General features: G+C 35.4%; 1 protein-coding gene across 1 annotated transcript; it reads right to left on the bottom strand.

Moving 5' to 3' along the window:
- Positions 1–1,423: 1,423 nt before the first annotated feature.
- Positions 1,424–23,715, bottom strand: cdan1 (codanin 1). Its single transcript, XM_073827098.1, has 28 exons — positions 23,619–23,715; positions 21,547–22,226; positions 18,565–18,756; positions 18,297–18,484; positions 16,890–17,009; positions 15,221–15,299; positions 15,016–15,136; positions 14,832–14,941; positions 14,647–14,736; positions 13,330–13,405; positions 13,043–13,248; positions 10,939–11,071; positions 10,713–10,856; positions 10,471–10,637; positions 10,311–10,392; positions 8,291–8,380; positions 8,106–8,160; positions 7,854–7,987; positions 7,658–7,761; positions 7,396–7,545; positions 7,252–7,315; positions 6,971–7,049; positions 6,661–6,869; positions 4,851–4,958; positions 4,650–4,713; positions 4,382–4,542; positions 2,120–2,227; positions 1,424–1,999 (listed from the first exon to the last, which is right to left on the bottom strand). Exons 1-28 carry the CDS (start codon positions 23,694–23,696, stop codon positions 1,904–1,906), a joined length of 3,888 nt encoding a protein of 1,295 aa, XP_073683199.1. The 5' UTR covers positions 23,697–23,715; the 3' UTR covers positions 1,424–1,903.
- Between the last annotated feature and the right edge of the window lie 1,695 nt (positions 23,716–25,410).

Raw genomic sequence — 25,410 nt, forward strand, 5'->3', positions numbered from 1 at the left:
TCGCACAACCACTGTAAAGTATTCATGTAAGTGTCAACTATAATGCACACCTTTTATATTTTTGACATTTAAATAAACTGTTAAATCATCAAGTAAATATTGTTACTTTTTCAGTACTGAATGGGCTCAAATGCAAAATATGCCATAATTTAAAGCTCAATAACATTTGAGGAGAATCAGTTACAGTCATTAAAACAACTGTAAAGTGTTAATGCCTAGGTGTCAGGTATGATGAACACCTTTTAGATTTTTAAAATTTATTCAAATAAACTGCAAATCATATGTAAATATTCAAACACAAAATATATAATCATTTACAGCTCAATATTAAAAAATCTAAAAGGTGTGTATTACAGTTGACACCTACATGAACACTTTACACCTACATGAACACTTTGCAGTGGTTTTATGACTGTAAGTGATTCTCCTCAAATGCTGTTGAGCTACAAATTATGCCATATTTCACGTTTGAGCCCATTCGGTAGTGGAAAAAATAGTAATATTTACATGATTTGACAGTTTATTTAAATAAATGTTAAAAATGTAAAAGGTGTGCATGTAGGTTAACACCTACATGAATACTTTACAGGTGGTTATGAATCTAAGTCATTTGCTTCAAATGCTATTGAAAAGTGTATACCAATGTCATATGTAACTTTAGAGATGGTCCCTAGATTTGCAAATATCTAACATCCAATGTCAAGTCAACTTGATGCCAGGATTACATAATGCATGACACTGCAGACACACATAGCTATAGCAAGACGAGCATTTGTGGTTAAAAAGTGTATATTGTTTGTTTTTTTTTTTATAGAAAATGACAGATCATTTCACTAGATAAGACTCTTATTCTTCGGCTGGGATCATGTAGTAGAACCTTTTCAGGCTGCATTGAAACTGCAATTTGCACCTTCAACCTGTTGGCTCCCATCGAAGTCCACTATGGAGAAAAATCCTGCAATGTTTTGCTCAAAAATCTAAATTTGTCTTCAACTGAAAAACGAAAGGCATGAACATCTTGCATGAAATGAGGGTGAGTAAATTATCAGAAAATATTTATTCTGGAAGTGAACTAACCCTTTAAGCACCACAATAATTTTCATTCAGCATATTAGAGTGATTTCTGAAGGATCATGTGACACTAAAAAAAACTAGTAAGTAATGGCAGCTGAAAATTCAGCTATTCCACTAGAGGAGTGATCCATTACATAGAGAGTCATTATTTGTAGTGAAACATTAATATTCTCTATAAAAATGTTCATTTTAAAACAGTCAATTCCCATGAAACTTGTCAGAAGTGCAACCTTGCTGCATATGGAGCCCAGCCGAGCTATAAATCCAATGATAACACATGAAAGACACTTACACATATTCACAAAATTACATTTTATTACATTAGATTTAGCATTAAACAGATGAAAACATTGTCCAACATGAACAAAGTGCAAATTTGCAGATATAGACTAAGAAACGCATACGAACAGACACTCACCAATCAGTCAGCCAACCAACAAGCAGAAAAAACATTTACATACACTTAAAACAAATAAATAGGATTTCATAAATGACAAGAAAGCACAGTGAAAGGTCTCTATCCTGTTCTGTTGTAGGCCGCATGAGTGAAAACTGGCAAAGCCCTGCTAAAATGTCCCCACAAAATGTTTTAAAGGTTTATAAACAATCAATGACTGGTCTATCAACTCAGCATTTTAAGCAGCAAATATTCTCCTTGCAACTAACACTAAATCAGACTTTAAAATATTTTTAAAATCATACATATTGCAGGTTTAAACATTCATTCTTTTGCTCAAATATGCATTACTTGTTGCTTGTTAATACAATAGTGTTTGGCTGGGATTCATTTTTACAGTTGGTAATGTGGACTCATGTGTCCCCCTAGCGGTCATTGAGAGACCTGCAGTATGTCCCTGTGGTTTGGCAGTGAAGGCAATGGGAACTGGGTGGCCAGAGAGAGCTGCTGAAACTTCTCTACAGACTCCTACAAGAGCAAATGAGAACAGCCATCAAGACAGTGATTTGTGAGAATTCCAGCCTCAGAACGTAATGTTTTGCTATCTACAAAATGTGTTAACACACATCATGTGTACGAAGCAATTACCTCTGGCCAAGATAGCACTGACAGCTTCGGCCAGTTGGTCCCCACTTCCTCCTCTCCTAAAAGACCCCTCTCTATTAGCTGTCTTATCAGGAACAGGTAGTCAGTTCTCTGTGATATTAAAGGATAAAGCACAGTTTAACCACAGAATAAGGGTTATAGTTGAGGTCAAAACTGTACCAAAATAAGAGGGATCATACAAAATGCATGTTATTGTTTATTTAGTACCAGTGTTGGGCACGTACCTTTAAAAATGTAATTAGTTATAGTTACTAGTTACTTCTCACAAATAGTAACTGAGTTAGTAACTGACTTACATCATTATAAAAGTAACTAATTACCAGGCAAAGTAACTATTGCGTTACTTTAAAAAAATCGAATTTAATATAACTATGAAATAAATATAAAACATTGTACACTAATCTACACTATTTTAATGTTGTTGTGGGACAACGTGAGAGACAACTATCAAATTCAACATATTATTATAAATATTATCATTACTATAGTGGAACAATAAAGCACAGATGGTTTAGAACTTTAAATATTTATTGCACAGACCGACGCAAAGAGACTCTTTTTTTTCCTGGGCATAAGTTGCACGTTACATAAACATTTTTGCCTTTCACCTCAGCGAGGGAAAAGTAGTTCCAGTTTGCGAAAGCTACCTTTGAACTTGTTGGACTTGCCATCGTTGTAACTTCTGTTGGTGTGTGAGACTGATCGTGCGCGTGCTTGTGTGTGAACACCCGCACTACTCTGCCTCTGATTGGCAAACAATGGAAAATTACTTAATCTAAGCCAATCATTGCGTTCTCAGTTACACCACGTTTACAGCCACACCAATCATCATCACTGGTTATGTGTCCCGCCTCAGCCCCGAACATACACAAACACACACACCCCAGAGAAAGAGAGGTCCTATGGCTGAGAGAGACGCTGCTCGCATGAAAACCGCTTCAGTGATCTCAGTTATAGTAACGCGCATTTTATTGTCAGTAATGGTAACGGCGTTGTAACGGGGGAAACAGTAATTCGTTTGATTACTCGTTACTGAAAAACGTATCGCCGTTAGTAACGCCGTTTATTTATAGCGCCGCTATTCCCATCACTGTTTAGTACTGACCTGAATAAGATATTTCACATAAAAGACATTTACACAGTTTACATAAGAGGAAAGTTGAATTTATAATAAAAGACCCCGTTCATCTCCTTGATTCACTTACTGTGTTCTTACCTGAATGATCCACAGCTGTTTTTTGTTTAGTGATGGTTGTTCATGAGTCCCTTGTTTGTCCTGAAAAGTTAAACTGCCTGCTGTTCTTCAGAAAAATCCTTCAGGTCCCACAAATTCTTTGGTTTTCCAGCCCTTTTGTGTATTTGAACCCTTTCCAACAATGACTGTATGATTTTAAGATCCATCTTTTTACACTGAGAACAACTGAGGGATTCATATGCAACTATTACAGAAGGTTCAAACGCTCACTGATGCTCCAGAAGGAAAAACTATGCATTAATAGACGAGGGGTGAAAACTTTTGAACAGAATGGAGGTGTACATTTTTCTTATTTTGCCTAAATATTTTTTTTTTTTCATTTAGTACTGACCCTCAGAGGCTACAGAAGATACTTACATGTTCCCAGAAGACAAAAATAAGTTAAATTTACCCTGATCTTCAAATTTAAAAGTTTTCACCCCCTAGCTCTTAATGCATGTTTTTTTTCTTTCTGAGGCATCAGTGAGTATTTGAACCTTCTGTAATAGTTGCAGTTGTTCTCAGTGTAAAAAGATGGATCTTAAAATCATCCAGTCATTACTGGAAAAGGTTCAAATACACAGAAATGCTGGAAAACAAAAGATTTTGTGGGATCGAGAGATTTTTCTAAAAAAAAAAAAAAACAGCAGGCAGTTTAGCTGTTCAGGACAAACAAGGAACTCATAAGCAACTATCACTTAAAAGAAAAAAAAAACAGCGCTGGACCATTCAGCTAAGAACACAGTATTAAGAATTAAAGAGAAACTCATAAACAGGGTAATTTTTATAAATTCAACCACTATTTTCTCTTGTGGAATATATGTTAGCATCTTTTATGCTATATCTTATTCAGCTCAGTACTAAATAAACAATAACATGCATTATGTATGATCCCTTCTATTTTGCTAAAATAATTAACATTTAGCAGATTCTGAAGATGGGATGTTAACTTTTGACCTCAACTGTATATTCACAAGCAAACTACATCAAGTTTTAATAAGTGGTTTTACCTCATTATCTGTGGCACTAAGAATGGCAGTCAAAGTAGGTTCACTGAGGAGAAGGTGCAGAGGCGGAGAGGGAGTCCGAGCCCACAGTACTACAAGTTTTTCCAGAAGAGTTGGTCTCTTGTTGCCCTCATCTAAAGGCACAAGTGGCAGTTCCCCAGATACTGCACATGGAAACAAACCCAAACAGACACAATAGGATATTAATCATGTTCAGCATTGAGTTCATCTTCATGTACTGTTCTCAACTTTCCATTAATTGCTGTCTCACCAAGTTTGCAGGCCAGCTGAACAGTACAACGCAACAACATCTGCTCAACCACTGGAGAGAGGAGCTAAAAACAGACCAGGACAAAGGAGAGAATGTGCATGTTAAGTAAACTGTTCAAAACAAAGTATTAAAAAGAGAATTACGAGGATTATAAACTTCTTAATCAAGTAGACTGAAGGAGAGGTATGGGTGTCTGATTACCTTTCTGCATCCAAGTGTTTGTTCCACTCTGTCCAGCAGAGACTCAATCTGATGAACAGTGAAAACCTCCTCATCAGATCTAGGTCCTACAGCAACACTCAGAACCTCCTGAAACATTAGATAACATGGTTTGTGAGCTGACTCACTCGTATTTAAAAACAATTGCTAATTGCTTTACCCATGTGCTTTTTTGTTATAAGTAGCAAATAAGATTATTTTAACTATTTAAAGTCATGAAAATGATTTCTGTGGATGTCTCATTTCTCACAATTAAATTTTATTTTGTATAAATTATATCAGCTATCCACCTGTCTTTAAGGTAACCCTGGGTATTAAGACGTATATGGCTTAATATAACATAAATGTCTCTTACTGAAATATGTAGTAGAAAAACCATGAAAGACTTTATTTGAAAAAAATCCACATCGTTTTATACATATTTTGGACTATAACGTGAAATGGCTGCACTCTGTGAGCTACTGGCGCTACCTACTGCTATTTTTACCACAACACAATTCAGAAAATAAAATACTGATACACCACATTGTGCAGCTTTTGGTTGAATTTTCAGACACGGGCAACAAGAGAAGTGATATAAGTGTTCACAGCTTTCCTAGTGATAAGAAGAGGAAAAAAGAAAAGGCCTATGAATTAATAAAACTTCCTGTTCTCTCCACTTTAACCCTGAGGCTTTTAGTAGACCACAGCTACCGAAAGAGCTTACAAATGGCAGGGACAAGAAAGAAATGTTAGATGCCATCCTGGCAGGATGTAAACATTCCAACGCTGGTCATGACGCCACAGCCACTGAAGGAGTTTCTCAGTGTGGATTTCACTTGATATTTGGGGCGCTTAGACTCCTGATGGTATGGCATTTAGGGCATTGCGACTTTCTCTCACAATTCTAGCAATTACGTCTTGCAATTATGACTTTTTTCTCAGAAATGTGTGATACAAACTAGCAATTCTCACTTTTTTCCTTAGAATTATGAGATATAAACTCACAATTATGAAGTCAGAATTGCAAGACATAAACTCAAAATTCTGAGAAAAATTGAGAATTGTGAGATATAAACTCTGAACTGTGACTTTTTTCTCAGAATTGCAAGTCTCGTAATACTGACTTTATAACACAGAAAAAGTCAAAATTGTAAAGAATCGTGAAGAAATAGTTTGTTGAAGAAAACATTTTAGGAATTCTCTCCATATAGTGGACTTTTAGGGTGCAGCTTAAAAGGGCTCTAAATGATCCCAGCCAAGGAAGAAGGGTCTTATTTTTTTTTTTTTTGACAATTTAGATACTTTTTAACCTCAAATGCCCGTCTTGTCTAGCTCTGCGTGTACTTTCTGTATTCCGGTTCAAGGCAGTTAGGGTATGCCAAAAAACTCTTTTTCGACGTACCCTAACTGTCTTGAACCGGAATACAGAGTACATGCAGAGCTAGACAAGATGAGCATTTGAGGTTAAAAAGTAAATAAATTGTCTTTTTTTGTTTTTTGAAAATAGCCAATCGTTTTGTTAGAGAAGAAGCTGCATTTAAATTGCATTTTGGAAGTTCAAACTTGCAGGCACCACAGAAGTCCACTATATGGAGAGAAATTCTGAAATGTTTTCATCAAAAAACAATTTCTTTATGACTGAAGAAAGAAAGACATGAACATCTTGGATGACAAGGGGGTGAGTACATTATCTGTAAATTTTGGTTCTGGAAGTAAGCCATACAAGTCTTAACACCCTGGGTTCCCTTTTAAATTAATCTGTTTTAACTAATTTGCACAACTTTTCTGACACCGTATTAGCAGTATTCACCTTTATTTCAATCATGACTTCTGATCCCAGTGGAACTTTATGGGTGCAGTCTGAAACACAAGCGGACCCAGCACTGAGCCCTGTCTTACTCCTCTGGACCTGTTGACTCTTGCTCGATCCCTCGCCCTCTTCAGCGTCCAAACTGACAGATGAGGGCACACTCTTCTTCACCCTCTCAAACGCACTCTTCCACTCCCTTTTCATCAGTGCTGAGGGATAAATTCAAACAGGAATATATCAGGAAACATACTACAAAATAAGTAAGGAGCATTTGCCATTTTAAAATGTCAGTAAAATTAGGCTTTATTACTTGTGATGTTGGAGGAGAGCCAGCTGCAGGCCTTTTCTGTAGCCAAACGAGTGGTAATGCTCTCAGCAGTGGTCAGGACCTAAACCACACCACAAAACATGAAATAAATCACCATAAAGTTACATAAATGAACTTGAATGGTTTTTCTAAAATTAATCAGGAAATAAGATGACCAAAAAAAGCAATACTGTACAACACTGTACACCCAAGACAAACACTGTTTGAACATATCTCTATTTTGCAACAGGCCTGAATTGATGAATAGTAACTGTTTTACTCACAGAAGGAGAGGTTTCCAGAGGAAGAAGTACTCTGACAGCTCCAGGGGCATTCTCACTGCAGAACCTATCATGAGAGGATGTGAACATGTCCAAAACATGTCCAACAACATGATATATAAGTAACGAGAGAAGAGAGCTGCTGACCTGGTTGCTTTCTCTAGAGCCTGCATGCCTGCGTCACACAGCTGAGCACAGATAGAATCGTTTAGCTTGGCCGTGTTGACACCCTCCAAACCCAAACTATCTCTCAGAGTTTTCTCTCCACCCTTCACAAGCTCCAACACAAGCGTAGCCCTACCACACAGAGTTAAGAAAATATGAAATGATGAAAAGCAAATCTTAATCGATTTACATGAACTAACACATGGTAAAAGCCAAAAAACTGACTAAACGGTGGGAGACTGACTTGATGTGTTTGACACAGTTGGAACCAACTCTTTCAGCAACAAACTCTACAGTCCGTCTGAGAGATGGGGGCTGGTTGTGAAAGAAGGCCTGCTCCAGGTCAACCTATGTTCAAACATGGAAAAACATGAACGCTCGCACATGGACGACATGCCCTCAAATCTTCGACAGATGGAAGGCATTTGCTGGCAGCGTACCTGAAGTTTCTGCTGTGAACGGGTGGTAGACGGTCCCCTCGGTTCTGCAGATGTGGGGGTGATCTTGCGAATTAAGCCTCCGCTCTTAGATGTACTACCAGCCACAAAAGCAGCAAGAAGTTTACGGAACTCCCCTGGCAAAAGAATGACGTAAAGATACCTCTATCACCCTCAGCTAGAATTTATTCCAGCCGAAGCTTGATAAAATACATAATTTCATGCCACATTTTTTTCTGAAGAGTTCACTCTCACCTAAATATGGACAGCAAGTGTAGAGAAGCTGTTGGTCCACTAATGGGAGGGTGTCCTGAAAAATAAACAGACAGTATTATACAAAAAATCTTTAAAAGAAAAGATGAATAAACACTTCTTCCCTCCTTAAAGGAAAAAGTTAATATATCCAGAGCAAAAAAAAAAAAAATCTGTGATCCGCTTACCAGCCCCTGAGAGCTTGTAATATTCTCCAATTCCTTAACTTCTTCCTTTACATCTGTGCTGAAGAAGAGATCTTCAGGGAAGATAGGAATCTAAAAAAAAACAAAAAAAAAAACAGGCAGTTACAGAAAGATTTGACAGGTTTATAACCCATCTCTTTGTCCAGGCTGCATGATTTGGTAAATTGCGATATGATAAATTCCCCCCTATAATGCATTAGAAAAAAAAAAAGTTGCTCTCATCTTTAACAGTGTATACAAAAACAAACTATTAAATAATGTCTTAAATAAATATTAAATAAGTAATGTTTAACCCATGTTTAGTTCTTTTTTAACCAAAGAACAGTTATCTTTCCATTCACAAAGCTTTGACTGTAAAAATAGATTCAGATGGATATTTGCCAAAAATACATTGTATGAGTCAAAATTATAGTTTTCATTTTCACTTCAAGTTCACTTACAAAAAATTTACAGATAATGTACTCACCCCCTTGTCATCCAAGATGTTCATGTCTTTCTTTTTTCAGACGTAAAGAAATTGTTTTTTGGAGGAAAACATTTTAGGATTTCTCTCCATATAATGGACTTCTATGGTGCCCCTGAGTTTGAACTTCCAAAATGCAGTTTAAATGCAGCTTCAAAGGACTCTAAATGATCCCAGCCGAAGAAGATTACCTAGTGAAACGATTGGTTGTTTTCTAATAACATACACAATTTATATACTTTTTAATCTCTACACAGAGTACACACCAGAGCTAGACAAGATGAGCATTTGAGATTAAAAAGCATATAAATTAGGGATGCACCGGTTGACCGGCCGTAAATCGGTTTTCGTTTTTATCCCGGCCGGTTTTTTTCCGGAAGTGTGTACGCGGGCCGCGGCATTCGATTCATTCAGAATCATGTCACTTGTGTGGCGGTTTTTCGAAATCTGTGAGCAGGACGTGAAGATTGCAATCTGCAATGTCTGCAAAGGACAGCCGCTTTTCTGTGCTCGCTGAAGTTGCGCAAGCGTACCTGTCCTCGCCCTGCACAAGCGCAGACAGCGAACGTTTGTTCAGCTCAGCTTCTCACATGACAGATGAAAAAAGAAACAGACTCACTTGTGACAAAGCTGAGATGCTTATTTTTGTAAAAAGCATTACTTTACTTTTGAAAAGCCAAAATTAAAAGTCTGTTCTGTTAAGAATGATTATTATTATTTTACATTAAAATGCCTGTTGGCTTGCTGTTTTACTTTACTAAAAGCATGTTTTACTTATTAAACTGTATTTACTTTCATATTTTTTATTTATTATTTAATTTCAGATGTCAGATGCTATTGATTCAATAGCCAAAGCCAGATTGGCCTGTTAAATACTAAATAAACATGTTGTTTATGTTGTTTACTTGCATAACTTCTTGTTTTTGAAAAAATCGGAAATCGGTATCGGAATCGGCCAGCTTGCTTGTAAAAAATCGGTATCGGAATCGGCCATGAAAAATCATGATCGGTGCATCCCTAATATAAATTGTAATTTTTTTTTAGAAAATAACCGATCGTTTTGCTAGATAAGACCCTTCTTTTCACAGCTGTGACCGTTTAGAGCCATTTAAAGCTGCATTTTGGAAGTTCAAACTCTGGGGCATCCATTATATGGAGAGAAATCCTGAAATGTTTTCCTCAACAAAAAAAAAAAAAAAAAAAAAAAAAATTTCCTTACGACTGAAGAAAGACATGAATATCTTGAATGACAAGGGGGTGAGTACATTATCTGTAAATTTTTGTTCTGAAAGCGAACTACTCCTTTAAGTTTTATATATTAATATTTTCTCTAGAAAAAAAAATGCAAAAAGCCATGTGATGTACTTTTTATGTACGCATGCACTTTTATTGGACTTTGTCACAGGGATATTTTTGGGTTCACTCACAACAGACTTCTTTTGGACTGTTGAACAGAAACATCTGCCCACTGCCATTATTAAGCTCGGAAGGACCATTTTTTATTTTTGGGTGAACTAACCCTTTAACCTGAGATCTCACCTGGAACAGCCAACCCAAAACTGCCACCATAAGCAGCTGATTCATGTAACACAGCTCCCCTCCTCGTCCCAATACCATCCTCCTGAAACACACACACATACATAATTAACAGCACAATCACACGCAGAGATCATCTTTGACATGTATGTGATAAACTCACTTGTAGATCTGGAGCAGAAGGCACAGAGCAGTCCTGTAACAAGGAAGAAATGGCCCTACATAATCTAGCATGGACAGAAACTCCACCATCCAGGGCACTGTCAGAATGGTGCGTCTCCGAAGCACTGAACTCCTCAACACTGCACACACATCCAGCACTGGAGAACTCTGACAATACACACATATAAAACAAATTAGGTTGTGAAATAAAATAATAAAATCATGTCCCTATACAATGCACACCTTGCTTCGCAGAGTGATTGCAGCATCTTGTATGTCTCTTGATGGCAGCTCAGAGGACTGGTAAGGCAAGAAAGAGACGAAGCCCAAAAACTTGGCGAGAAGGCGAGCCGTGAGAAGCACAGAGGAGAAACGCTGCTTCTCATCCTAAAACAAAGACCACAGATGTATTTTGAACCCATTCAAAGCCTCTTATGTCTTCAGAGCGTGTCAATGTTTTGCTTCTAACCTGCTGCTCCATGTCTCCATCACCTGTCTCTTCTCTACGGGCAGGGCTGGCGTCTGGACCGAGGATGGACACCTCATCCAACTTCAGCAGCTGCTGACACAGACCATCTTTCAGGTGCTGGTTTAGCTGACAGCTAGAATAAAGATGATAGGAATTAGAGCCAAGCATCAAAACACAAAGTAAAAATCTTAAAGAATCCATTAAAAAGATAGTTCTCCCAAAAATGAAAATTCTGACCAAATACAAGCATCTCGTGAACACAACAAAGACTGACACAGAAGAGAAGAAATTGTTGAATAAAGTCATTATTTTTTATTTTCTTTGTGCACAAAAAGTATTCTCATAGCTTTGTAACATTAGGGTTGAACCGCTGATGTCGCATGGACTATTTTATCGATGTCCTTATTATCTTTCTGGGCCTTGAACGTGTCTATGCAGGCTAAAAAAAAAGCTCTCGGATTTCATCAAAAATATCTTAATTTGTGTTCCGAAGATGAACTAAGGTCTTATGGGTTTGGAATGACATAAGGGTGAGTAATGACAGAATTTTCATTTTTGGGGGAACTATCCCTTTAACTCAAAATGAAAGTTGTGAGACATTAATCTATTATTATTATTAGAGTTGATGTGTTACTGCACTTTTAACAGCTGACAAAGTGTGCTTTATGCAGGTATACACTAGTGTTTGGAGTCAGTCAAGTTTTTTTTTTTTTTTAAGAAATTAATCATTTTAAGCTAGGATGCGTTAAAATGGATTTAAAGGTGCCATAGAATGGAAAACTGTGTTTACCTTGGCATAGTTGAATAATAACAGTTCAGTACATGGACATGACATACCATGAGTCTCAAACACCATCGTTTCCTCCTCCTTATATAAATGTAGCGTTTGCAAAAGACCACCGAAAAATAGGTCAATTCCTACATAACACCGACTGTTACAAAACTTTCCCGAGATCGTTAATAGTTACGCCTCCAACATTTGCATCGCCCAATCATCGCTAACGTCAGCACATCAGTCAAACAAGGCAATCCATTGAAGGGACACGTTTAGCTTAATGCTAGCGCTAGCCTGTTACATTGCAATACATAGGATTTCACTTACCACATAAACAGAGAGATGACTGCGCTGATGATGGTGAATGATGGAGAAATAACTGCGTTGATGATGGCGAATGATTTACAGATCTTGAGAATCAACTTGTGTGGTAAGGAAGCACTCCCTCTGCATTGTAACTTTACACAGAGCACATGCATCACAGTAATCCGACTAAAATGTCGGCGATTCAAAACGGCAGATTCAACAAACCGCATATTAAAAGCGGCTAGAGCTCCGAATTAAATATATATTTTTATCCGTGTGCGAGCTATTGTGATGAGAAGCTCTGTGAAACAGCCAATCAGAGCAGAGCTCATTAATATTCATAAAGCTTCCAAATAACAGAGCATTTCATTCTAGGGGCAAATCCTAGGGTTGTAAATGGACCTGTAAAACCATTTCTGGAGATTTTTTGCCCTTTCCTATGCCATATACCTTCTATGTAGATATCAGAGAACAATTTAAAATATTCTCTCAATGCAGTCTATGGCACCTTTAAATTTAGAGTAAAGACATTTAAAATGTTACAAAAGATATCTATGTCAAATAAATACTGTTTATATCTTCACAGTTTCCACAAAAATATTAAGCAGCAACTGTTTTCCACAATGATAAAATAAAAAAAACATTTGTTGATCTTTTTAGAAATAAATTGAAAATTCAGATTTGGTGTTCATGTGACACTGAGGAGTGACAATGACTTTTACGCTTGTTACTACATTTTAAAATACATGAAATCAAAAGTTATTTTTAATTGTAATAATATTTTACAATATTATAGTTACTGTGTTATTTTTTTAAGGTAGCTTTGGTGAGCATTTTGAAAATGTTTTCATTTCACCAAGCTGCAACTTTGCTGTGCTGTAAACAAATAACTATTCTCTATTTAAACAAAAGGACAAGCACTTTGATTAGTCCTGCGCACTTCCTGTTTCAACAGAAATGTCAACATAGGAAATTAAACTGCACTCAAACTTCTAAAACGTCTATGCCTGTGACAACATTTACCAGCTGGCTGTTTGAAGGAAGCACTTGAAGAATTCCTGATGACCAGGAAAGGATGGTGGTGGGCAGGGACCAATGAGTCCCTGAGGCTGGACCAGACGCTGCTGCAAGCGCTTCAGACGACCCAGGCTGTCTGCTCCCAGCATGCCCAGCAGATCGGCATCAGGGGCATCACTGGTGGAGCCCAGCACACTAGCACCTTTGCACATCTACAGAAAAGAACAGAGAAAATATAAAACGACCAGATAGGACAAAAGGAAATGTGAGAATAATCAGCCACAGTGGCTCACCTGAATCAGCTGCTTCTGGAAGAGTCTAGCAAAGTGAGAATGGCTTCCCGCTGCTGTAAGTTGACTGACCATCATTCTGTGGGTACAAATAAAAACAATTCACAATGGGAATAGAGAGGATATATACAGTTGAAGTCAAAAGTTTACACGCAACTTGCAGATTCTGGAAAATATTAAGTATTTGACTAAAATAAGAGGGATCATACAAAATGCACATTATTTTTTATTTAGTACTGACCTAAATAAGATAATTCACATAAAAGACATTTACATTTAGTCCACAAGAGAAAACAGTAGTTGAATTTATAAAAATGACCTTGTTCAAAAGTTTACATACACTTGATTCTTAATACTGTGTTGTTGCCTGAATGGTCCACAGCTGTGTTTTTTTGTTTAGTGATAGCTTTTCATGAGTCCCTTGTCTGTCAGAACAGTTAAACTGCTCACTGTTCTTTAGAAAAATCCTTGAGGTCCCACAAATTCTTTGCTTTTTTCAGCATTTTTGTGTATTTGAACCCTTTCCAACAATGACTTTGATTTTGAGATCCATCTTTTCAAACTGAGGATAACTAAGGGGACTCATGCAACTATTACAGAAGGTTCAGACACTCACTGATGCTTCAGAAGAAAACACGACGCATTAAGAGCTGGGGGTGTGATCTTTTTAACAGAATGAAGATGTGTACATTTTAATTTGCCTAAATATAATAGTTTTTCATTGTGTACTTCCCTTCAGAAGCTACAGAAGATACTTGCATGTTTTCCAAGAAGACACAATAAGTTAATTTACCCTGATCTTCAAATTCTGGTGAAATAATTTCCTTCTGAAGCATCAGTGATCGTTCGAAACTTCTGTAATAGTTGCATATGAGTCCCTCAGTTGTCCTCAGTGTAAAAAGATGAATTTCAAAATCATACGCCCATTGTTGGACAGGGTTCAAATACACAAAAAAAAACAAAAAAAAAAAAACTTCTCAGGACAAACAAGTCATGAACAACTATTACAAAAAAAACACAGATGTGGATCATTCAGGTAACAACACACTATTAGGAATCAAGTGTATGTAAACTTTTGAACGAGGTCAATTTTATAAATTCAACTATTATTTTCTCTTGTGGACTATATGAAAGTGTCTTTTATGTGAAATATCTTATTCAGGTCAGTACTAAATAAAAAATAACATGCATTTTGTATGATCCCTCTTATTTTGCTAAAACATTTTGCAGATTCTGCAAGGTGTATGTAAACTTTTGAATTCAACTGTATATCATTTATACCAAAAGACCATAAAATATCCATTTAAAAAAAAAAGTCACCTGACTCTACTGCCTAACGCAGCCTCAAAATCCCACCCAGGTTCCTTATGAGAGTCCTCCCACTCTCTGAGAAGCCCGTAAAACACATCCCTACATCAGGAGAAAACATAACGTTAAGCATATCAAACTAAAAAATGACCTAAAATGTTACACATACTTAAAAATATTCATGGCATTTAGTGTACCTCTGTTTTTTAAAGGTATGGAAGGCCCTATCGCTGCTAAAATTGGAGCGGTTGTCTGTGGCGGGCTGGAAAGGGACTGAATGAACGAACAAAGGTGGACTGGGGATCACCTGAGAAAATAAGGGGATTATTCACTGTAAGCTTTCAAAAGTAACTTATTGGTTGCTCTTAAACTAATACTTACTTTAGCTGTGCAGTTGTCCTGAGCTTGTGCCAAACGGTCTCTGAGCGAAGAGGAGAAAGTCCCAACTCTCTCATTCTCAGACAGGAGCCGTAGCGTGCATTTGTCCAGGTGTGACACCAAGCTGACAAGATAAGATAAGACAAAGTCAGGCACTCTGAGACCAATCTGAGGCAGTGAACATTAATTCAACAATAATCAGACTTACTCAAACTGATTCTCCAACACCCTCACAGAAAAATACACACAGTTGTGGACATTTCCCAGGTAAGCTTTCTCCAGCACATCTACAAGACCATAAAAGAACAGCACACAGATCAAACTCAGCATCATAGAACTTAATCAGTGCAGTGCCATATTTATTTTCAACAGGAAAGAAACTGAGGCTGTAAGGGATGGAAATACAAACACGTTTAATGGATTGCACTGTTGTTTAACAACATATAAATTGTTCAGCTGATAAAAAGATGTTCAGTAAACAAACTCTATAAAACAGTTTTGAAAGTTGTCGGTTGTGAAAACGATGGGTTATAGGAATTTTATTTTGTGTGTACCATTGTAAAGAAGCCTTGTTTTTATTCGGATAAAATAAAATAAATAGACCGTATTTAAGTTTTTAAATTTATTTTATCAATCATTTTAAATATCTAACAGCCAACAAAATATTACTAACAATTCAAAGTTTATTTATTTATTTTTTACAGGAGTAAAATAAAAAAACTAATTATGTCTATACAATGACTATACAACAACATAACATATGATATGTTATTGTTATTATTTACAATAATATTATAATTATATGTTATAATAAACATAATTGTATAATAATTTATATTAATTAGTATAATAGCATTTTGTATTAAAAACATTGATTTTTTTTAATTAAATAAAAAATAATAATTACAATAATACTTTTACTGCAAAATACATTGAGTTTAAGTTTTTACAGAAGAGTAAAAAAACTGATCACTCATTCAATATTATAAATTAAAATTATACAACATAATAATAATAATAATAATGTTATGTTATAATAAGCATAATTATATAATAAGAGTAGAATATTTATTATTATTATTAGTGTAATTACATTATTATTATTATTATTTATTAATACTTTAAATCAAACAAAATATTAAATGCAATCATACTTAATGAAAAATACACTGAGTCTACTTTTTTACAGGACAGTTTACAATAACATAACTGTATGTTATAATTAGCATGATTATATAATAATTAATATTAATATTATTAAAATACATTAATTTGTTTACATTAAATAAAAAAATACTTATTGCAATACTTTTTTACTGCAAAATACATTGTTTATTTTTTAACAGGAGTGTAAATTAAAATAAAATAAAAAAAATACAAAAACTGATCACCCATTCAATATGACTACGCAAAAACATAATATATTATTAGTTACAATAACATAATTGTCTTATAATTAACAATTATATAATTAATATGAATTAGTATATTATCATTATTAGTAGTATTAATAAAAACTGCTTTATTCATTTTTGAAATTAAATCAAAATATTACTTTTACTTATAACTGTAATACTACTTCCTGCAATATACAGTGAGTTATTTTTTTTTTTTTACAGGACAGTAGAATAAATTTAAATAAAAAAATAATAATACAAAAACTAATCATAAATGTTATAAACTGTAGCTTCCAGCACAGAATAATGTACAGAATGAGTAAGGCATTTTTAAAGCTGTATTTTCTTGACGACAGTAGGATTATGAAACGACTTAACTTTATGACATCACTTTAGCATGATTTAACATGTAGTGTAGTCTAAAAGCTTAACAGATTAAATAAGTTTTACATTACTGTCTTAGCGTGTGATCAAACTCACCTGGGCTGTCTTCACAAACACTGATTCCTTCCTCTGCAGATTCAGAGACAGACACGCAACGAGACGTCAGGAGCTGCAGAACGAAGAACAGCTCCAGGAAGACACATGGAACCAGGTTTCCTAGAAGCAAAACACGTGAAAATTTTAATTAGACATCATATTCTCATGTAAATTATATACTACAGTTCAAAAGTTTGAGGATTTTTTTAAGAAACACAGGAAAAAAAATATTATGAAAGATTACAGTTTAAAAATGTCTTATGTAATATATTTTAGAGAAAAAAATATTCCTGTGATGGCAAAGCAGCTGTTCTTGCAGTTGTGCTGCTTAATATTTTTGGGGAAAATAAAACATTTTTTGGATATACAGTGCCTTGCAAAAGTATTCATACCCCTTAATTTTTTTCACATTTTGTTTTGTTGCAGCATTATGTTAAACTGCTTTAAATTACTTTTTCCCCCACATCACTCTACATCTCATACACCATAATGACAAAGCACAAAACTGGATTGTAACAACTTTGCAAATTTATTATAAATTAAAAACTGAAAAGATCCCATTGCATAAGTATTCATACCCTTTTCTGGGACACTCGAAATTTAGCTCAGGAGCATTCATATTGCTTCTAGATATTACTACTCTTCGAGCAGAGTTAAACTGTGGCAAATTCATTTGAATGAGTATGATTTAGAAAGGCACAAACCTCTCAGAAAAGGTCTAACAGCTGAAAATGCATTTCAGAGCAAAAAACAAGTCCTGAGGTCAAGATAACTGCCTGTAGAGCTCAGTGACAGACTTGCGTTAAGGCAATGATCTAGGGAAGAGTTCAGAAAAAAATCTGCTGCATTGAAGGTTCACAGAAGCATGTAGCCTCCATTATCCATAATGGAAGACGGTTGGAACAACTAGGACTCTAGAAAATGTCTGTCAGCCCCCATCCAAGCTGACAGAGCTTGAAAGGTGAAAAGGTGAGACAAAGAATGGCAGATAATTGCCAAATGCAGTTGTGCAAAGCTTGTCACATCATACCCAAAAAGACTTTAGGCTGCAAAGGTGCTTCAACTATGTACTGAGTTAAGGGTATGAATACTTATGCAATGTACTTATTTCAGTGTTTTAATTTTAATAAATTTGTCAAATTTGCAAATCTGTTTTTTGCTTTGTCATTATTATGGTGTATGGAGTGTAAATTGATGTGGGGAAAAACTAATTTAAAGCAGTTTAACATAACGCTGCAACAAAACGTGAAAAAAAATGAAGGGGTATGAATACTTTCACAAGGCACAGTATATAAAGTTAAAAGGAACAAAACTTATATGAAATGGAATTGTTATAACAAAAAAGGCAAACTTTGATCAATAATAAAAGATTACGGCTGTATACAGCACCCTCTGGAGGCCATTCACCTGATATGCAGGTACAATACAGCTCCGCTAAGAGCTCCAGCTCTGATTTCTGTGTCACTTTGTCAGGATCAGGGCAAGGTGACTGGGGGTCAGGGGTGGCTTTTGACCCCTGTCTGTGCACTGTTTTGGTTGGGGTACAGATAGGTGTAGGTTTCAGTGGGGAGCTGGTCTGCTGGGCAAGTTTAGACCTAGAAAAGACAAGAGGGCAATTAGTGACAGATAAACACAGGGATATCATACAAAACTAAGTCTTACATCCCAAACATACCTTTCTCTCCTGAGTAACTCTCTCTCTTCCTGAAGACCAAGAGGACTGCCAGTGGCCCCAGTGCTCTCTGGTATGGTAGGGGGGCTGGCAGGCAAGCTGAGCGGGGTAGATGTGAAGCAGCTTTTAGGTTTGGAGTTAGGCCGCTCTGCACTTACAGGAGTTGGGTTGATACGCCGTGAAGGTTTGGTTGCTCTAGAAAAGCAGGAGAAATGTTTTGTTTCATCTTTATATTTTTATTGTGAAAATGCAATGAATGCACATGCACCACTAAACAAAAACATTCATAGCATGCACAATTAAAATACAAAGAGAACCTAACTATTTTATTTAGGGATGCACCGAATATTCGGTCACGAGTATATCTGAGAAAGACCCACGGATAGCGATTTGCAAAACATGTAATGCCGAAATTTCAAGAGAGGGTGTGTCTGCAGTCGTGCGTGCAGTGATGAGAGCAGAGATCAAGACAGATGTAGCTTTCAGTGAGTGAAAAACAATGGCTTTACGTTGGTGTTACGTCACAATATTTTAAAGATATGTCTTTTCAATATACTGTATTTTTATAAATATTTATGTTTTAAACCATGGAAGTGAGCCAATGGATATCACACAAGCAACGTGAAAACTGTGCAATATATTAAAGCGAAAGTAAAAACTGACAGTGCTTTCAGCATCTGACGTGCATTCTCTCAGAGACAATAAGAGGCGATTATACTTTATATGCTGATATTAATTTAGTCCCCTAATATTTATCTTGTGCCCTGAACATGGTGGGAAAAAAATTAAAAGAAACGTATTTTGTTTAAGGGCTGTTTTTTGAAAGACTTAAATAAAGCTCTTAATTTTCATTAATGACTGCAGTGTTATTAGGGGTTAAGAAAGTCTTAATTATGATTTCAGGTGGTCTTAAATGCGGGGACTGAAAGACAAGAATTGCGATGAAACTTCAAAAGGCTATCCATTGAATAAATATGAGCGCTGCATGTTTCAAAGTCATTTGCTGCGCTGCTTTGTGTACCATTCTGAAAGCGCCTCCTGCTGGAAGAGAAACACGTAGAGTTGGAAATGTGAACTGATGGATCCACAAGATAATGTGTTATAAAAAGTTTTACAATTAAAACAAAGGCTGTAAAATATATGTATATGTTATTCAAGTAATATAATATTTGATTGATAATAATTGTTTAAATATATATAATTGATTTATTCTTTGAAACTTTAATATTAATTTATGCAATTGCAATGCCTTGATTTTAGTAAGATTAGTACACAGTCACAGCCATAAATGCAATGGTACTAATAATTGCCATAATTCTATCGGTGTTTCGGTTTTCGGCCTTAGTTTCCTCTTTTTCGGTTTTGGCCAAGAATTTTCATTTTGGTGCATCCCTAATTTTATTGGTCCAATGCTGGTCAATTTTGTGAGGTAATTTTTTCTGTATGAATTATTGTTTTAAAATAAAAAATAAAAAAAAGTAAAAAAAAAAGTAGCACAATTTTAACTTGTCTACTAAGAACTGACTGGATCATTTATAACCTTTATTATATAATTTTAATTTTATTTATTATAAACATTACAAATGTTCTATAAAAAAAAGGTAAATGTTGATATCATGGTGACTTTAAAAATGCAATTCATACAGAAAATTACTTAAATACACCAGTACTATGATTAACATGTTAATTTGTGTTTAAATATAATTTAAATAAATTAATGTTTTTGTTATATAATATTTAAATGTCAGGGTGATACAACTTTCCTGATATTACGATGAAGAAAAATGTAATACTAAATATATATATTAAATAAACGTAATAATAAAAAAAGTGTCTGTGTACTACCAGACAGAAGTTTTTGTTTTCTTCTTTTTTTAAAGAAGTCTGTTCTGCTCACCAAGCCTGCATTTATTTGATCCAAAATACAGCAAAAGCAGTAATATTGTGAAATATTTTTACTATTTAAAATAACTGCTTTCTAATTGATTATAATTTAAAATGCAGTTTATTCCTGTGATCAAAGCTACATTTTCAGCATCATTACTCCAGTCTTCAGTGTCACATGATCCTTCAGAAATCATTCTAAAATGCTGATTTGCTGTTCAAGAAACATTTATTATTATTATTATTATCAATATTTAAAACAGTAGAGTACATTCTATAGTATTTTTTCCAAAGTATTTTCTTTGATGAATCGATCCAAAGATCAACATTTATCTAAAATAAAAAGCTTTTGTAACATTATATACTATACCATTCAAAAGCTTAGAGGGTTATTTTGGGAAAGAAATAATAGAAATTAAATCATTATTTAGCAAGGATGCTTTAAATTGATCAAAAGTGATGATAAAGACATTTATGATATTACAAAAGATTTCTATTTCAGATAAATGCTGTTTTTCTGAACTTTATATTCATCAAAGAAACTTGAAGAAAATCACCTGTTTTCAGCATAATAATAATAATAATAATAATAATAATAATAATAAATGTTTTTGAGCAGCAAATCAGAATATTAGAATCTGAAGGAACATGTGACTGGAGTAATGATGCTAAAAAGCATCACAGGAATAAATTACATTTTAAAATATATTCAAATAGGAAACTATTATTAAATTATTTTGGAATAATTTTACAGTTTTTTGTATTAAATAAATGCAGACTTGGTGAGACTTCTTATGAATACATTTCTAAGAAACTTACTAATATATAATAACTTAATGCCCCTAATATTAGTAGAGGTTGACCAATTATCGGCGCCGATATTATTAAGCATATTTATAGTTATCATATCAGGCATTTTCAAAAAAATGATTTGCCAATTAAATATTATTTTGGAAAAAGTTTTTGTCAGAGCCTTAATGTTATTCTTAATTTTGACATTAATTTTCATTTTTACACCAGACATATATATCGGTTCAAATTTTCAGTTATCAATCAACTACTATCAGTCAGCTCAGTCAAAATATTAGACTCCATACTTACATTGGTGAAGACTGGGCAGCACCCACTGGAGGAAAGTCTTCCAAATTATTGAAGTTGAGCTGCACCTGTGTTGGAGGTGACACTGGTTCAATCCTCCCCACACCTCTGCTCCTCCTGCCACCTCCATCCCAGCGACCTCCTTCCTCTGACGCAGCACCGCGTGCTCCTGTCTGACGGCCAGGCGCACACCCCCCAAACCCCCCACTCCTCCTGCGGCCTCTGTGCTGCTGTGCGGAGGGGCTGGGCTGGGTCTCTGGGGGTGACGTCATGAAGTCGCCAAGACTGGCACGCTGGGCTGAGCGTCGCTCGGAGGTGGTGTTGCGGGGAGCAGGGCTCCAAACCGAGCTGAAGGAAGGGCTACTGAAGGCACTGACTCCGCTCAAACAATGAGAGCCGGTAAATGGGGTCTCCTGCTCACTCCTCACACCCACCTGGGACGGGGAAGGAGAGAAGAGCTGGACTCGACTGGCACTGCGTGGACCCTGAAGTGGTGTGGATTTGTTGCCTCTCCGATCAGAAGAGTCCTGAGTCCTGACAGATCTGGAGGTGCTGGGGGTCTTGGCAGGTGTGGTGGGGCCATGGGTCAAAGTCTGACTGCTCTGATCCCGCAAGAAATTTAACAGGAAAGGCACAAACTCCTCTTTGCTGAACTTGAATGGAAAGTTTTGGGATTCACAAACCTGCCAAGAGAGAGAGAGAAAAAAAAGAAACACTGAAGTTACAGTTGAAGTCAAAAGTCTATACACCTTGCAGAATCAGCAAAATGTTAATTATTGTACGAAAATAAGAGAGATTATATTAAAAAAAAGTATATTCTTTTTTTTTAATGATCCACAGCTGTGTTTTTTGTTTAGTGACAGTTGTTCACAAGTCCCTTGTTTGTCCTGAACAATTTAATTACCTGCTGTTCTTCAGAAAAGTCCTTGGTCTCACAGATTCTTTGGATTTTCAGCATTTTTGTGTATACCCTTTCCAGCAATGACTATAGTTTTGAGGTCCATCTTTTCACAATGAGAACAACTGAGGTACTCATATGCTCATATGCAACTATTACAGAAGGTTCAAATGCTCACTGATGCTTCAGAAGGAAACTTTTGAACAGATTGAAGATGTGTACATTTTGCTTATTTTGCCTTAAGATCATTTTTTTCCATTTTGTACTGACCTTCAGAAGCTACAAAAGATAAGTTAAATTTAATTTTACTGATCTTTAACTTCAATACATCTTAATGCATTGTGTTTCGTTCTGAAATTTTTTATAAATGTATTATTTTCTCTAGTAGACTACATGTAAATGTCTTTTATGTGAAATATCTTACTGAGGTCAGTACTAAATTAAAAACAACATGCTTTTATATGATCCCTCTTATTTTGGTAAAACAGTTAACATTTTGCAGATTTTGCAAGGTGTATGTAAAACTTTGACTTCAGTCAAAAGTGTTGTTATCATTAACTGAAACAAACGTTTTCACCAACTTAAATGTTAAAATAATTAAAATGTTGAGGGGAAAAAACTTAGTTAAAGTTAAAGAGAAATATTACAAAAAACGGTTCTAAAGAAATTGAAAATACAAAAAAAAAAGTTAAGTACTATAATCTTACACATAATACTTAGTGCAAACTGTGTATACCTCGTAATAAAGCTCAGCTTTTCTTTTAACACTAAAACTAAATCACAGTTATCTTAAGTAACTTAAAGGTAATATTGTACTACTCTCAATCACAACAAAAATAACAACTTTGCAGGTAACGTTACAGTGTATAAAATATTTAACTTCCCCGAAACATGTTTTTAACTTCCTACCAAAAAGACACTTGTTGATGACAACGTTCCTACTTATTGTTCCAAGACAATTTATGGTCTAAATGTGAAATGTAAATGTAACTTTAAAAACAAAACCATAAATATCCACAAATAAAATAAAGCGACTCCTTAATGTTTGTTTGCTAACGTAGCTATAGATTAGCTGACTGAATTTCAGGTAAACAACCTCTCTTCCACTCCGCTACGCAGTGACAGTAACAGACACCACAACAATAGAGAGAAACCTCAGCGCGGTGTGAATTCTTACGTGTTGTCCTTTGAGCCAGAGCACGGCCTCGCTTAACTCCACTTTACTGAGCAGTAACGATTCCAAAAGAGCCGCCATTCTGCTCTGAGTATCATGAGAGTGACGTGCCTCTTGTCAGAGGCGGGATTGGCTGAGCGGTGCAGCGCGCGCAAACCTCAACAACACCGCGACATTGACAGAACTTCAAAATAAAAGTTCACACGATTAAATAAAACTGTTAATAGAGAGTTTTTTTGTTAAAGGTTAAAACAAAAAATGTTTGTTTTAATTTATTTGTATTTGGTTTTGTGACCAATATATTCAGACATATACTTATATACAAAGTTCTGTAAAACTTGTTTGTACTTGTTTCTTTAAAAGGTTTTTATGGGTTTTAAAGATGTGCTTTACTAAACAAACAAACTGGCCATATTTAATTCTCAGTTGGTAATTTCATCATTTAACTGAATTAGATGTGTTATGAAATAACCTGTTGGACAGTCTGTCTCATCTAGCCTCATTTTCATGGGCAAAATAATAATAATTATGGTGTTTACTTTGAATAAGAGCCATGAAATCATCACTGTGTTTAGATCAGTAGAGCTGTTCAGTCATGATGTCAGTTTACCTCAATCTGAATGACTAATTTGCCATGGGTTTCCTTTGGGAAATTAGATTTAGTTTATGAGTAAAATCAGCTCTGAGGCTAACATTATGTTAAGAGATTTCCATGTTCTGTTTTGAAATAACAAACTATATTTAGCAAGTTGTTAGCAACCAAATAGTTAACAACCTTTTTAGAAAACACTGTCATTTATGTTGCAGAAAACCTGGCAATCTTAGTAATTTAATGCTATTTTGCTCAAATTCATATAATATTGCTTCTCTTGGAAAAGTGCTAATTCTCTTCTGGGCTTTAGGACTATAAACTGAACAGTTTTACATGCTGCAATAAATACGACAGAACAATGCTGTCCCTTATATGTCTAGAATGTTATTAAGACACTATATTGTGACTGTGAGCAAACTATCCATATGGAACCTGCGTAGTAAACAAAACAGAATGAGACAATTACTGCCACAGTCTCTATGGAAAACTGAAAACCTGTAATTCAGACCCATGCAGACCAAACGTTAAGAATGATCTTAACAAGCCCTGCTTGTTTGCACTACACAGGTGTGCCTTCATTACCTGTGGGCTATTTGTGTGTCTGTTTGGCTACTACTTCTTATCTGTAAGCTACATTGTGTAAACATCCATCAATTTGTTTATGGAATATTTACATTGTAAACTATCTGTAACTGTGGGCAGTTTACAATAAATACTGAGAGTTTTACTGGGTGTTTCCTAGGATTGCGCTTGAAAAGAAGTGAAGTTATTATAATAGAACATAATAGAACTGCAGGCAACAGGCCTTTGCTTGTCCAAATGAGGACACAGGCTTCCTTCCCTCCTGAGAATTTAAAAACCTGTTCTTTTCTCTCAGTACAGCCTCAGGCATCCTTTACCAGCCACTGCACTGTTTATGCATGATGCACACTTTCAACTCACTTATCAAATAGAGTGAAAATAGTGATTGAAGATCAATTAAAATGCACTTATTACATTACAGCATAATGCCACTAAAGACAAATTAGCTCTGTCCAGACCTATATAAGTTTCTTTCTTCTGTTAAACACATAAAAGGATAATTTAAAGAATGTTTCAAGCAAACCATTGACAATAACCACTCAAAAGTCAACTTTTTGGCTTTGATGACAGAATTTTAATTTTTGGCTGAACTATCCCTTTAAGTTTGAGATGTCATTCCTA

The sequence above is a fragment of the Garra rufa genome, chromosome 21 (assembly GCF_049309525.1).
Source record: "Garra rufa chromosome 21, GarRuf1.0, whole genome shotgun sequence".
NCBI classification, from domain to species: domain Eukaryota; kingdom Metazoa; phylum Chordata; class Actinopteri; order Cypriniformes; family Cyprinidae; genus Garra; species Garra rufa.